This window comes from Poecilia reticulata, chromosome 15 (genome assembly GCF_904066995.2).
Source record: "Poecilia reticulata chromosome 15, P_reticulata-male-v2, whole genome shotgun sequence".
Classification (NCBI taxonomy): domain Eukaryota; kingdom Metazoa; phylum Chordata; class Actinopteri; order Cyprinodontiformes; family Poeciliidae; genus Poecilia; species Poecilia reticulata.
The window spans coordinates 21890383-21906879 of NC_088844.1; the positions used below are offsets into that span (position 1 = coordinate 21890383).

General features: G+C 37.8%; 1 protein-coding gene across 1 annotated transcript in view; it reads right to left on the reverse strand.

Annotated features, from left to right (window-relative positions):
- The window catches only part of macrod2 (mono-ADP ribosylhydrolase 2), a 470247-nt gene that overhangs the window by 335117 nt on the left and 118633 nt on the right, over positions 1–16497 (reverse strand). The window contains exon 4 of the mRNA XM_008430201.3: positions 5014–5043. Within this exon, the coding sequence (XP_008428423.1) occupies positions 5014–5043 (30 nt within the window). The remainder of the gene's footprint in view (positions 1–5013; positions 5044–16497) is intronic.

Consider the following 16497-nt stretch of genomic DNA (forward strand, 5'->3'; position numbering starts at 1 on the left):
TCATGGACAGAGAAAACAACCCCATATTGAGCCCAGCTGCTCAACTGGAGAAGAAAAAGGAGGCCCGACCTTAGAAGAACGATTTGTTTGGGTGGTCTAGTTAAAGCCTAGTGCTAAATGGCCAATGGTTCTGGTTAGAATGGTAATGAGGCAATTCCCCTTCAAGATAGACACATCAAAGGCATGGGGAGCTCCCTCTCTTCACACAGCCTTCACAGGGCTTCATGGTATCATTACATGGTTCAATATGAGCTTGAATCCTTGATTTTGTGTGTTAGAAAGGCACAAATGGAAAGAAAAGGGAAGAGTAGACAACATAATGTTTACATTAGCTCTTTCCTTTTGGGACTGTGCCAGTGCCCAGCCATGCTGTGACACACATCACACAGACAACGTGGTACTATTCATAATTACCCTCTATTCACAGAGGCCTCATTTAGTGTGCTATTATCAGAGATCATTGTTATTTCCCTCAATGTATGCTCAGAATCCCAGTGAGACCAACACATCTAACGCAGATAACAGTACTATTTCGGGTGACCCCATTGCGTACACAATACTAAGAGTGAACAGCTGAAAGAGAATTCCCATCAGTGATTTCTAAGGAAGAAAATCGAGCCTTGGGGTGCATGAATCCAATATTTTTTTTGTCTCAACAACAAACACCAGGAATATAAAAAAAGTAATTAAAACAAAAAAAATCCCAAGGCTTTATTATAACTGACCCTCATTATTTTTTTTATAGTGCTCTAGTAGATAACAAGCAAAATCATACGTTGTTCTCTGTTTTTTACTGGAATATATTGTGATGTGATTGAAAAAAGTATGACTGCTGTCACACCGTTTCCTACCTTGCCAGGTATCCTAATGTGCTAAAAAACAAAACGTATTAGGTAGATTCAAATGCGAGAAAATTAAGCCCATTTAAAATAAAATCAACTCCTGTCATGTCTCTATTACCAGTCAGGCCATTACCAGGCCCAGTTTGATAATGGAGGTAATAGAAAACTGACTGCACTTTTCAGGCAGTCAGTTTCAAAAACATGTGTATTGGGGTCATGGGTGTGAAATTCAATGTTCTACTGCATCATGAAGAGGTATTTTATTTTTGCTGCAGCTTTAGTTTAATATTTATGAGGTGAGTAAATCTTCGTCAGTGCAGACAGAGCATCTGCATATCATATCATGAGATCAGGTAATATTATTGAATCGTTGCTGCTAAATTTAAGTAGGTTTGCATAAATTCTGTCACATCTGATATACATTGCACCTGTGAGCTGCAAAACTCATCCAGTGTAACATTTTTCCGAGCGAGATTCAGAGTGAGTTTTACTCAACAAAACATCCTTCTGGTCGGATCCGTACATATTGTGATACTGATAATTTTGATGTTATATTTGTGCCACTAATCTAAGCACACGGCGGAACAAATCTCAGTTTATATGTTCATATGTGTTTAAATCCCGCACACGCTTGCTCAAAACTTGCTCTGGCTCATGTCCCACACTGAATCTGTTCCTTCTTGTGACCGCTTGGCAGAACGTCTGCTTTCGCAATTTAATGTGTATGTAAATGAACCCCTCGTAACTCCCTAATATAAAGACAGTAGAATCTAGACGGTGAAGCCGATAATATAGTGCACTGCATTTACTGTAAAGAGAGAGGGAAGCCCATGGTACCGGCAATAGTGCATTTGTGACGGGCTCTAACACATTTTAAATTGAAATACTGAAAAAGCCCAATGCATCTATAAAACACATTACATAGTGCGATAAATGTTCTGCCCAGGTGTCACCTCTCTGGATACCTTTTAACCGCAGGCAGCAGCAGACAAATCATCAAACGAGGTCGAGGTAATGATCAAGTTTAATGTTGCCTACAATATTCCAAAAGAATAACTTCCCATTCTCCAAGTTCATGTCTGAAATAATTCTTTATAAGAAAAATGGCTTGAACGTAGTAAAATGTTCCATTTAAGATGTATGAACCTTAAAATTATTTCACTTACAATTTAGATTTTCATTTATGGAATCAAGTAAGTTGAAAAATCATGCCCAAACCAACATGTCTATATTTAAAAAGTATGGGGGGAAAAAAGGGTCTAGGCACAAAGGTAACCAGAGTAAAAGCTTTGTCCAGTTTTCACTCCTGGCAGGAGGCCCACCTCCACAGCTATGAGAAAATAAGCACAGCTCAGGTGTGTGAGGCCAGCATGATGGATCATCCTGCTGTGAAACTGGCCCTCTTTAGAGCCCAGAGAAGACAGCTGGGAGATAAGGAGGACCCTATATGAGAGCACATCTCCTCTTCCCATCGATCCTCACTGCCACCAAAGCAGGAGGTCTTCACATGCCAAGCCACAGATAGAGGTAGAGAGGCTGGGCAGGGCAACAGAGACAACAATTTTGTCTAGTTTGTAGGCACCTTTAAGTGGAAAAGACACTGAAAAAAACTAAACCTCTTTTGGCCTTGTGCTGATAAAATCAAGAAGGTAGAGGTTCTTTCTAGAGAAACATAACATTTAATATAACATAACTCTTAATATAACAGTCCGATGACTGTTTCTAATTAGCATAATTTGACATTACTATAAATGATTTTTAAAAGCAGTAAAAACCATGTAATTCTGCAACCTGTTTTGCTGATTATTATTGAAAGAAGTACGAGCGTCAGCATTTATGAGTTAACAGACCTGGTGTTTTGTGTTAGCTATGTAGCAGGAAAGGCATTGCCTGAAGTCAGTTAAAACTGAAAAGACGCTTGCTCTGGAGAAGAAAAAAAATGGTCTGCAGCTACAATTAGAATTCCTCAGGCGTTAATAAGCACAGCTGCAGGTCTCAATCAGGTGAATATGTTTCCTTGCAAAGTATGACATTATTGAAACAAAGGATTTCACGTTCCAGTGTTGACAACTATCAATTCAGCTTGATATTTGCCGATACTGTTTTGAAACAGAGCAATCAGCAAAACCCCAACACCTATTATTAGTTGAAGAAGAAACTGGATCAATCGACAACACGGATTTGAGAAACTGTAAAAAGATGATATTCCACAATGCGACGGTAATGAGAACATAATAGAAAAGAAAATTGCCTTGTTTTGTTTCGCTGTACATGGCAAATCAATACTGAGATCTGACCGCAGCAGAGACAGACACCAATCAGGAAAACAGTGTACCCTGTTTTGGAGGGCCTAGCTTGGTAATGGAGATGTATGTTTGTGACCTTCGCTCTCAATCACAGAAATTCTTAAAGTAGTCGTATGGTGAGGGTCTCTTCTAGTGAGTGACAGATTTTGAAACCGCACTGCAAGCAAGCACCCTTAACCATCTATCAGACAAGATAAGGCCCACTCCAAGGAGCATGATGAGATGTGAGAAGCTTCATGTCTCTGACAGCATGTGCACTGAGCATTAAACTACGCTGAGGCTTTGAAGTTCTTCTATGCTCAGCCTTTGTCTGTAATAATTCATATTTGCCAGGTGGTAAGCCTTAATAAACACAAACAAATAAATTATTAATTGCCATGAAAGTAACATTATTTATTTTCAGCTTATTTTCTGTTGTACTGAACATGTTTCTTAAAGTTCTTTTCATAAAGCCTGTCAAATGTGGAAAGAGATGGGACGTGGCAGTGGCTTAGGAGTAAAGCGCAACCCATGTATGGAGGCCTTAATCCTTGATGCGGCTGTCACTGGTTCAAATTCCGGTCCGATGACCTTTGCCACATGTCTTCCTGCTCTCTCACAACCCACTTTCCTATCTGACAACTGTCAAATAAAGGAGTCAACAAAACCTTCAAAAAATGTGGCAAGAGATGGAAAGCAAGCCAAAGCACGAGCAAGATAGCTAAGGCAGTGAACCATGGTACTAGATCGTAAGCTAAATAGCAAACTAGATAACAGCTTGATGGCTAAAGCAGCAACAGTAAACATGATTACAACAAGCTAAATAGCTACATGGCTATGCAGCCAGCTAGGCATAAAGACAGACTGCAAGTTAGCTAGCTGAATGCCTAGACAACATTCTAGAGAGCAAGATAATTAAAAGCTAGGTAGGCAAGCAGGAAACTAGCTAAATACTTAAACTGTCTATTCCTACTCGCCAAGAAAATAGGTAGACAGCCAGCGAGACTGAGAGGTAGTGCGTAAGAAAATAAGCTTTACAGCAAAAAAGTTTACATTGCAATTAAGATAACTAAATAGCAACCTACACTACAAGTGAGATAACCAGTTTGCTACAACAGTAAATGACATAGCCAAGTGTAACATAGCTAACATAGCTATATAACCTACACAGCTAAATAGTTACATAGCACTGAAGAAGAAAGCTCTAAAATTTAGCTATTAACAGTCAAATGCTAACTAGATACTCTGCTGACATTAGGATGATATTTGCTTGTTTGCTTTTAACCTTTAACAAAGAAAATGGTGCTCTGGTGCTCTGCATTGTCGATAGGCTAGTAGGATACACAAGACTGAAGCAGATCACATTATTCCCACATATGATCAAAAATTCCTTGTGGGGATAAAAATTAACATTCCATTTTTAACCTAGAGTATTTTATCCAGATCTGTTGTCAAAGTGGTGAAGAATAATTATCTCAATCATGTCACGAAAAATGTCTAACGCCATAGAAAGAAGAAGAAAAAAAAATAGAAGAAAGAGAAGAAAGAAGAGTGGGCAGGAACCCCCTCCTTGCCTCCCCATTATTCTCACACCACAGTTGGCTGCCTTGGGTTTGCTTCCTTGCTTTGATGATAATGCTCTTTGGCAGGCTGCTAAAGTAATGACCACCTCTCAGTGGCACAGAGCAAGGTTACTCTGCAAAGCGCTGTAATATTTTGATCCAACAGAACATTTAGTTAGATTTACAATAGGCAAAAAAAAAAAAAAAAAGCAAAAATTTGTGAAGTTCTCTAAATGAGCAGTACAACATTTTAGGCTGGTTTATTCACATACAGAAGGAATAATGTACAGACATTAAATATATTTAAATGTTAATATTACTCACCTCCACCTCCTCCCAGAAGACTGGTGTTTGCTGAAATGAGAGGAGAAAAGAAAAAGTCAATACGCATATGAACAAGTGCCCAAATATCAATAAGACTTTTTCAGTATAGTTTACATAACATCAGAGCAATGTTTCAAATGCATAAACTGTCCATTTACCTTTTACCTTTTTTGCACAGTATAATTTATTTTACCTAACAGAAAAGCTTGTCAGATTATACTTTTCCAATTGTAAAAAAAAAAAAAAAAAATCTACAAATATTCTGAAATGGAAAGGGTGAAAATCATTTAAAAACCGGCAAAAATAGTTTGTTTTTCAATTGAATCTACAGTCAATCAAACATTTCACGAGCTGCGCCAAACAAAACAAGTGTTTGTATTTTGATGCTTGCTACCTTCCAACAATTGTTACATGAATATGAGCCAATAGTTTGTCACATCTCGAATGTACAAAATGTGTTATTGTGTGTGAAAGTGGTTTAGTTGAACAACTACTTCAGCCATTTGGCAGCTAATGTGTCATTCTTTGACAGTGAATTATGAGTGAGGTTTTTCTTTTCCTACCACATTAGTTGTGCTCAGCACAAAAATGTCTACATTACTTAAAATAGTAGTTGCATGTATTTTGCTGAAAGCTGTATGTGCTGATATGAACCTTATGTATAAGGAGCAGTGAAAAGGCATCCATTACTAAAATGATTGTGGCATTTATTAATAAGGCTCAGTTCTTTGATCTGATACATCTGCATAGCAAAGCAAATACAAGAAAGTTCAGCTCACAAACACTTATCATCCCTTGGCAGACATTAATGAATGACACATAACATACCATTTCTGCAAGAGGAAACCCAAGTAGCGCATCATTAAAAATTAACCCTTTTTTTTTTTTTTCTTTTGGCTTGAGTAATCCATTTTCACATATGACAAGAAAGATTAAAAGACTTTTAAGGTACATCTGTTATTTTATGAAATTCAAAGTAGGTAGCAGTGACGCTTGAAGTGTAGTTCATACATCAGAGATTAAAAGAATGGTTTTTCACAACATCTGATTAATTATCTTCAGATAGAGCTGCAGCATCAGCCCTGTTTAAAAGTTTATTTAGTCAAAAATGCTTCTTTTTTTTTTCCCCAGCAACACATAATAACCATGAGCCATTACCAAAGAAGTCCTTATTTATTAGTGTTTTTAGAGCCTAATTTACATAAAGGAAGTGACATCTGGAGTTCAATCTGCTTCTGTTGGATTCTGTGGAAACATTATTCTCATTTCAGACCCACAAATATGAGTGGGCCTGACAAAGAAAACCTTCCTACAGCAGGTTTTTTTATTCATCAAAGGGCTTTTGTTGCGCATCTGTGTGGTCTTTGTGTGCACATACAGTATGACAACTCACACACACATAAAGCAACAACTCAAACAGGGATGTACTGACAATCCACTGTCATGTTTACAATAGCACCTCTCCAGGTTTTTCTGTGATAAAAAAGACACTCATGCTCTCGCAGCCTTTGTTTAGCTCTGCACTCTGTCAGCCATCAACAAAGAGCACATAACTCAAATGTGCATGCGTTCCTGAACAACTCTGTGTAAATGAGAGTAGTACATTTCCTGGAAAAATCTGACTCTTTTCTTTTTATTCAAGAGACATGTCTAGCTTTTACAAGAATTGTTAAGAAAAAAAAGAGACAATTTTTATTTTAATATTATTATAATTTTGTGTTCTAGCAAGATAGCATGATGACCTGATAATTGCCACCTCCTTTTTCGAGAGAAGAGCGAAAAAAAACCCACTGTAGCTGTAAAAAGGTGGAGGAGGATACCACATCATCTCTATTGCAAATTGTTTGCTGTACAATAACAGAAAAAAAATTGAATTGTTCTTGTTAAACTGTTCTGCACTGATACAAAACTGGATTATATTGAATTTCTGCTTAGGCGTTGCCCTAAACATCAAACTTTATGGCACATTTGTATTTTCAGTAAAATCCAACATTTTCAAAGTCAGCTCAAACCCAAGCCAGCGGCATACTGTTTTTTCAACATCATCTATCATCATTGTCTGGTCTCTTGGGGAGCCTTCCTTATTCCTGAGCTATTAAAACACTGGGGTTTAATTACCTGACATTATGGAAATGCATGCCAGAGGGGGGCACTTCATTTACTCCACACCTAATCAGAGATCTGAGATGTGGTTGCTAATCAGACACAACTCTTCTGCATGTATATGTATGCAAGGCAGCATGGTGATAGCAGGGTAAAGCGTGAACTTGGGGTTGAGATATAAGAGGATTTCTATCTACTTATGATTGGGTATGTTTTGGTTTTTTTTTGTCAACAGGAGAGACATGCTTACTTCATTGCTATGGCTTTTTAATAAGGAATGAAAAGAGAAAAAAAATCACCTAAAATGTGCACCTCTTGCTGTAACCTCACCTTTAACGATCAAAACAAAACAAGCAGTGGTGGCTAGTCTTATAGAACAAAACGATGCTAAGCAGAGAGTGTTTCTCCAACCCACAGAATCTGTGCCCTCAACCCACATACAGTGTATATGTCTGTATTCTTCTATTAAGACACCAAGTTTGTGTAACACATAAAAAACACAGCCAAAATAACACATTTTTAGAACTTTTTCATCGATTTTTGGATCAACGTCCAGTTTGTGGTCATGTCAGTCTCATACTACATTTACTCGACGAATACGTCTTTCTGCACTGTGTTCTATGGTGCATCTCATTCGTTCATCCCTTCTCCTGACTTACATCTTTCAACAGTGAGATCCCTTTTATGTTTTGAAAGTATTATGCAGACCATAGCTTCTGTAATGAGATGCAACTGAGAAAATACCAGGTCCAACAAACTACACCAGTGACCATAATTAATCAGTATGTACTGACTCCTATTTAATGTTCTTTCGAATGTGGTGACTAGTTCTGAAAGCCAAGTCTCCAGTAATTAGTGCACATTTATACAACCATATCATTGTGACAAATATTATTTATCTTCTTTTAAAAGATTTGCCGTTTTCTTTTTAATTGAGGTTTAGATCACATTATAGAGAGATGTGTTGACTTTTTACTTCCTCAACAGACAGACCATCAGAGAAGACATAAAAATCTGAAATCGAATGCAGATTTGCTTCTCCTCAAGAATGAAACAATACCTGGTTATTATCCTTGGTGCAAATCCAAACAAAAAAAGAATCCATATTTGGCCACATCCTTCTCACAATCAATATTTTATACTGTGTGTATTAATTATAAAGCAGCTTTCCGTGCCGTTTTGCTCGCCTTGGGCTCAGACTGAGCATTTTGTGTGGGATCAACACATTTATGCCTTTAGGAAAGCAATGGGAGAGTGAACAATTAGTATTAGCAGAAGACCATTATCTATTTCTTCTAGTGGCTGAGTGTCCACATGTGGAGCTGTCTCTTGGAATAAATGGTTAACGGACTTTTGAGTTTACCACCCCCGTTTAGGGTCTGCCCCCAAGATGGATTTAAACTTCTTTTTTCTTTTTTAAACACAGGCCAAACCACATCTTCTGCTCAACAAAAACTAAATGCAACCCATCGCATTAAACAAAATAAAGCAGTATACGAGAGCTCTGAACTTAAATATTTCTTTAGCAACAAAGCTAAGCCTTGAAGCGTTGCAATGACCCAGTTAATGAGAGGAAAGTGGGAAGCCAGCAGAGTAGGCTTTAACTTGTAACTGTGTGTTGTGGCATCATCCCTGTGGTAACCACAGCACGGGTCATAAATCTCAGTGGAAATGCTCCCCAGATTGCCTGGGGACAGTAAGGACTTGTTGGTCCATCAAACTCATGCCAGCACAGTCACTGTGAGGACAACAAGTTCCTGTCTCCCCTTTAAACACTGAACGTTAGGGAGAGAAACTAGATACCACTGTTGTAACTCTTCAAATCAAGCAAAATAACAGATTGTTAATCCATGACTGTGACAGGGGAGTTTTCTTTTTATTGTGGCCATATGGAGAATATGCTGTAGCCTGATTTAAATCTCCAAATCATCTTACCGTGCCACAATATCGTCAAATCATTCAAACAAAGGGCTTACATGCCTCAATTGTGTTAGCACAGAGAGCACTTAGGATTTGATCACTGCTGCGTGTTTGGCGTTGTCAGCTCATCCTTAGATCATGCTTGTTAACTGGAAAGCTCTAGTGCATAACCACAAAACCTCAAGGCAGTAAACAGATCGGCTGTCTACCTTCTGGTCTGTGCCACTTAACTGAACCTTTTCAGCATGCTTCGTCAAATGCACATGCCTCATCCTCAGCGTGCTTCTCAGTCAGCTCAGAGTACACTCTGCTGCGACTCTGGGATAAAAAGGAAAGGAAGAGAAACTAATACAAGATTCTGGTGCCGATTTCCTGCTCTGCTTCTAAACTATAAGAAATCTTGGTGCAATATTTTTTTTTTTAAGGAACCAGAACTGCCACTATGGTGTGATGCTAGCAGCCTTCCTACATCTGACCAAATTTAATGCATTTCATCTGAACTTGCACTATAAGCAGATAACATTTCATTAAAAAAAAAAAGAAATTAACAAGCCTAAACCAATCTGATCTGCATCAACAGACAAAGAAACAACTTGTGCTATTGCAGATGAAGACCATAATTAGCAAGTTTCTTAATCACTATCAAGTTGAGTAGAGACTGAAGGAAGAACACAGATTTAGCCATGTTGAGCTTCAGTAAAATGTCTAAAAGGAAGTCAGAGGAAGCACAAAGACGGAAAGGCCTTCTGCAGGTAACGGGCACTCCACTAATTTTAGGTTAAAAATGAGTGTTTTATCATGTGGTTATTTTACCTGCTTATTTTACAGTTCAGAACCTAAATTCAGCAGGCTAAGGATTTATACAAAATAACCATTCAGGGATCACAAATCTATGATCCCTGAATGGTTATTTTGTATATTGCATAATTTCAGTTACTGCCAGTATGAAATTTTTGGGGGGTTTTGTTTCCAGCTCTTTCCTTTCCTTCAAACCAAAAAACAGACGCACACCTTTTTCCACTCCGAGGGTTGTCTCTGCATGTCTTTTCACCAGACATACAAATGTACACACAACATCCTGCACACATTGCACCTAAACACACCAAATGGAGCGATTGGAGCTAGAATTTGATACCTAGAGCGAGACATCTAATGTTTTAGGAGCTCGGTGTTTTATTGAAGTAATTCTAACCTTTAATGACGAGGGACCGCTTCGCCATTTGTCTCGGCTGAAATTCCAACAAATAGAAATAAAACTTAAATGAGCCATCAGCTGAGAAACGAGAGAGGAGCAGCATCAATAGCATTTCTTATTTGTTGCACATTAAAAATGCATGTCACACCACACATGCTGCCCTATCTGATAATAGTCGTTGGCATTTTTTTGTTCTTTATTGCTTTTAGCGGCCCCTGAGGAGACCGACTGAGCCAGACAAACTAGTGGAAGAGCTGGCATCATCACAGAAGAAGATTTACTCGCAGTGATGCAACTGTGACTCAAACAAATGAGGAAAATATCACACTCAAATATACCGGGTGGATAAGCTAACATCTCAATAACAAATATATTCATAATCACCTGGGCATCATCTTGATCCAAGCAGTCAAAACAAAAGATTTACTACTGATAAAATATTTAATGCGTGCTCTTTAAGGCTTTAGTGACAAGTGACACTAATATTGAGTGTGAATCTTGTGCAAAAATTAAGTAATATTGCAAGAGTATAAATCTGAAAATGTTTTGAAGTGTGCATGGTTAAGCACTGTAGTGATAAAACCTCACCAGTGGGCTAGAAGGAGTTTATCCCAGTACTATAATTCCTATTACATCACACTGAGACAAAAACCAAGATCTCTTACCTCCATTACATCAACATTTCCAATAAATTTAATCAGCCTGGAAAACATTTTTCACAAGCTGATTTTGGAAAGAAAATCAATAAAAAAACTGAAAAAGACTAATATGCATATAAAAAAATATGCTTTCAACTGGACAACGTTTACTGCTTGTGGTTAGAAATAAATAGTTTTCACACCTTTCTTCAAGAACTGCAGCGCTTTATGTTATGATGTCAGAATGTACCGAAGTGACAACAAGGTGGTGTCACCATGATTAATCCCTCTCCTCCGCACACTTGTCACCGCCATAACAAAGCAACAAAACCAGATGCCAAAGCCAGCCCACACATCTATTGTTATAATTACCTGACCTTCAAATCCACATTAATGAGCCCAGGATGATCCCCCTCTCTTTCATCATTTGGCTTTCGAGCCCTCCTTTTATCTAACAAGGTCACCTTTCACAACGCGCTGCTTTGCCCTGAAATACACATCCCCCTCATAAATATACATCCACCTGCATCTGCTCAACCCCCCCCCACCCAGTCCTGCAATGGGAGCCAGCAGAAATTACAAGTAAATAAAAACGAAGGTGGGGTAAAGTAAAGCAGAATTTTATACTTCTTCTGAAGTTGTGCATCAAGGCGAAATGAATGCCACCACAGTAAGGACACAACAATGACTTCTACATCTGCAATGTTATTTAGTAATTGCCTTAATGCACAACTTGTAGTGTGAATGAGGAAGACTTCCTGCATCGTCTCCTGAGACATGCTGCAGAGGGGAGAGGGAGAGCAGAGTTCATATGATAATCTGGTTCTACTTTCCTAATCATAAACCCACTGTGGCTGACACAACAGCTAAATGAATGTGGTTTGTGAGAAAACCACAAACAATATGTTTGAAAATAACATTATTCTGATTTTCTTTTTTTTTGCACGTCTCCCTTTATAGTTCTTTTTTTAACACTGCCTTGAAAGTTTGATTCAATAGAACAAAACAGTAATGCATAATTGAGAAGAGACGGAAAAAGGATACATATTTTTAAAAATGCTCTGTTTACAAATAAAAGCTTAAAAGGGGTCTTGCGTTTGGGTTCAGCTCCCCTGAATTGATATGCAGAATATGCAAGACCACAATTTTCTGCAGTTGTAAGTGCAAGTCTTTTAGACTTCATACTTTGCTTGTCTAGAAACTAAACTTAATATCTGCAGTTCTTTATAAGTTCATTTGGACTGGAATAAAATTAGGAACTGTTAAACATGATTACAATTCACCAACTTGGGGGCGACTGTGGCTCTGTGGGTAGAGTAGTCGTCTTGTGATCGGAAGGTTGGAGGTTCGATTTCAACTTCCTCCTGCCACGTGTCGATGTGCCCCTGGGCAAGGCACTTAACCCCAAGTTGCCTACCGAGCTGCGCATCGGTGTATAAATGTGTGAGCGTTTGTGAGTGCGAATGGGTGAATGTGACTCTAGTGTAAAGCGCTTTGAGTGGTCAAAAATGATTGGATAAAGCACTATATAAGTTCACTCCATTTACCATAACTTTGGCTTCTCTTCACCGCCTTCGTTATTTCCAAATCCAGTTTGAAAGCTCTCATTTGTCTTTTCTCTTTCTCCTTTTTATCTGTATGAACATTCCCTCAGATCGTTGGACCAGTACCTTTTAGTGGCATTAGGTACATGACATAAACTGAAGAGACTATGGAATTCTTTACAACTGCAAAATCACGTCTCTGTGCCTATGTTGTTAGTCATTTTTGTTGCACAGCTTTCATTTGTTTTATATAAATTAATCCTCTAGCACCACAAAGCAAGCTGATTAGCCTTATAGTTGTGCTTCATTCTTGTTAAAACAAACTGAAAAGTTTATAGCATATAAATGCCTTTTCAAAGTTCTTTATACAAGTAAGACTGTAAAAACAAATTTCAAAACATTTATATGAAAGGACAATAAATAGATCACTAGCATGTTAAAAATCATTGTACACTTTTTTTTCTGGTGAGTGATGAAAACTGAAAGTGGACAGTCAAAACAAGGATCAAAACTGCAACGCATACCAAGATAATTTAGCTAATGAGTGCACGCATGCCAAGTTTGAGGAATTTGGTTAAGATTATATTGGTTTTTATTAACCTCGACAAGAACTAGTGTCAGCACAAAGATCCAGCAGGATTTGGCCCCAGCAGCTGCACAATCATTGTGGTAAATTTCCGGATTAGTCTCCAGTCGACCAATCTTCCCTCCTGGTGATCAGCTTTGCTGATATAGAAAAGACTTCCAGGCACCTTGAGGGTCCTCTAATATCATTAAGCCCAGCCAGGTACCGCCCTAGCAGCCAGACAGTTTTCTTTACTACATTAAACACAACATGGCTGGACAGTTTTAAATTGGAAATACTCTACAATTTAAGTATATCTTCTAAGTAGACTTTTTCTTTGACATACCACTACATTCTTTTGGTGAAAAAAAAATGAAAAAAAGAATCTGGAAATGACGCCCCCCCCAGCCCCTCCCCTTGAAGGCTGGACCAACGTATATATGCTCACACTTAAAAGTCCATATAGCCTGAGTGCAGACCATTGAATTAAGGAAGAGTGCATTGTCTTTTTTAACACTAACTGTATTTTAACTTCTGTTACTTCCTTAGCAAAATGCACTTAACAGGTACTTAAGAGAATCCATTCCCACCAGCGTCTATTTGATCATAGCGCCCTAAGTGTTGAGGTCATGTGTGAAGAGCACCCTGGAGGTAAAGGTTTAAGTCACAGGAACTCATCTCTCTGTAGTGCCAGGAACACTCCAGAATGATCCCGTTTTCTCCTTATTAAGTGCAGAGTATTAGACATATTAATTAAAGGCAGTTTATCAAAAAAAAGTGTCCATCTTTTAGCTTCACATTTGAATCTAGGCGGAGGCATCAGTCCGAGAAAGCTGGGAAGGATTTAGTAATGTACAACAAACTATTCAAAATAACAATCTATAGTATTTAATAAGAGAATGAATATTTTGTTAATACTCAATTCTTAGCTGCTGTGCTAATATTTTTGGCTTAACATGTTGCATATACTTTTCTTCCAGAATAATGAAATAATTAGTGAGCTCTAGATCAAAACCAGTGTACTTGTTAGTTTATCAATATAAATAGTAATGTCAGTGCTAAAATCAAATTTTCTGAAAACCTTGCATTAATACCACATTTTCTTTTTATTAGGGATGCACCGATGCCAGTACCAGCATCGGGTATCGATCCAATATCATGTGAATGAACTCAAACGAATAGATTAGTGAGCCCTAGATCACTGTACACAAGTGTACAGGATCCAATACCAGTGTGGTGGGAGCTTCATTCCCTCTAATAGACAACATCAGTTCTAAAAAGACTATGCCAAGTTTATGACCCAACATCAATCCAAAATGTACTAACTTGGCAGATTTAAACAAAAAAAAAAAGACAACCAGTTCACTACAGGTAGCATATAGAAAATTACTTCCATTGAATGTTAAATAAGCTGCTACTCTGTTGGATATGAATCAAAACACTGTGCAGAATGCCCTCAGCAAATGGCTCCGCAAAAATAAGAAAACTGGGTAATGACCAAAACTACACCAGTATGAAATGATAAAGGGGATTCTGGTATTCAGTTGAGAATATCGTCTGTGTTTGCAGTGGCTTTTATTTTTCCAAGACTGATAACTGCATTAAAAGCATCAGAATGATCTTTAAATCAAATTCTTGTCAGCTGCTCCAAACATAAACTGTTGTGTACAATTTAGATGAATCAATTAAATCAGAAAAGTAAAGAAAAATACTGTGACATGCATGCATTTTAACTTTTACGAGGAGTTCACATTGCTAGCTAAGTTATCATAGCTAACTGCAACAACAATGGGATTTTTTTTCTCCCTAGATTCTTAACATTACCAATCTGTGTCCAAGTGTTCCTATGGCTGCTGAAATGACCAGGAGGCAGACTGGAAACTAAAGTGAAAAGAGAACTCAAATGACTGCAGTTAGACCTCCTGCTGCTGCTGGAGCTCCTCAAGGCACCAAGACGTATGTTTACTGAAACAATATCTCTTTTAAATGTTTTCCAAAATCACAAACTGATGCCTTCACACTAAAGCATTTCTGAAAGGGGCCATGTTGAGCAGATTGTAACGAGCTCCACTTTTCCATTTAAACCTTAAGCAATCATAAAAATACACATATTGCTGTAAACTAATAGCATTATGACTACTTAGTCCAATCCAATATTACAATCTTATGATTCACCTATTCTAAACTGTATATTTTTCAGCGATGCATCCTAGTGAGGATGGAAGGTGGGTGGGCAGCGAGTGTCAATGGAGCATCCTAGTAAATGCTAAGACGTGGGTTTTCTATGCAAACCTTTCCATGGTAATGAGATGAGCAATATTACAGTAATCAACTTGTCATTCAGTGTTCTTAATGTTCTGGCTGATCAGTGTTTATAAAACACTGATCCAGCGAAGGGAAGCTCTCAAAAAGACAGGCCACCTTATAAATAATCAGTACTAATAATTAACTGAGTCAACATTACCGCTGGAGGTTTGGACAGTTTAATAATAAGCAAAAGTTTTTCAGAATTATGATTTAATGACGTCCTCATACCCATCAAGAAACAAGTAGCATTTTCATCTACAGCTACTACATCAGCTCAGTTCTGAGTTTTGCGTTGATTTCGTCAGCTACAGAGCAAGAAACAGTAGCAGTGAACATAAAGTCCATGAAAACAAAATGAAAACTGTCAATCACTTTCCTGTTTCACAGAAAGTGAAATGCATGTGTTGTCTGTTGGTCAGAAAATCAAGATGTAGACCGGTAGAGCTTTTGAAAGATAGTTTTGATAAATATCACAATACAGATGAACATTCCTAAGACCACTTCTGTTTTAATTCAGACCTGACAAACATATTAAATCCATTACAAAACATTATTAACAGATTTAATTAGAAAAATTGTGAAATAGACACTGAATTCCTATACAAATTGCAAGATGTTATGAATAATGACACTTTAAAAGTGAAAATATGTTTGAAAACCAGAAAAAATGCTAATCAAGTTCACACTTTAATTAGCATTTTGTACAAATATTTAAATAATGATATACTGCCTGTAAGGAAAACATGCACTGTCTGTCTCTAGTCTGCCTTTAACGCTGCTGCTGACCTTTTCTGTTGCTAAATGATTGAAATTTTGCCCGACACTACATGCAGGTATACATATAGATTCAGTAATATAATGCTTCCTTTTAGACCACAAAAAGACGCTGAGGCAATTTAACTTGGCAGTCGCCTCCATAAATAAATAAATATCAGGTAAAACCAGCTGTGTAAGACATGACAGAACTGTGGAAGACTGAATAAAGAGTTAAAAGGAGTAGCAGTGGGGGTTCAACTGCCCTCCTTGTATATTTTTCCAGGTTTTCAAACAGAATAACCCAATCTTTATCCACTCTCAAAGTAAGTCTACTCTGGCTTCATAAGGAGGCTTTTCTGTTGCTCTCTTTGCTAAATGAATGTGAGCCGTTTCATTTAGCTACTAGACTGTAAAGAGGTGCTACACTTCACATAAAGAGAATAAAGGCTTGATTAA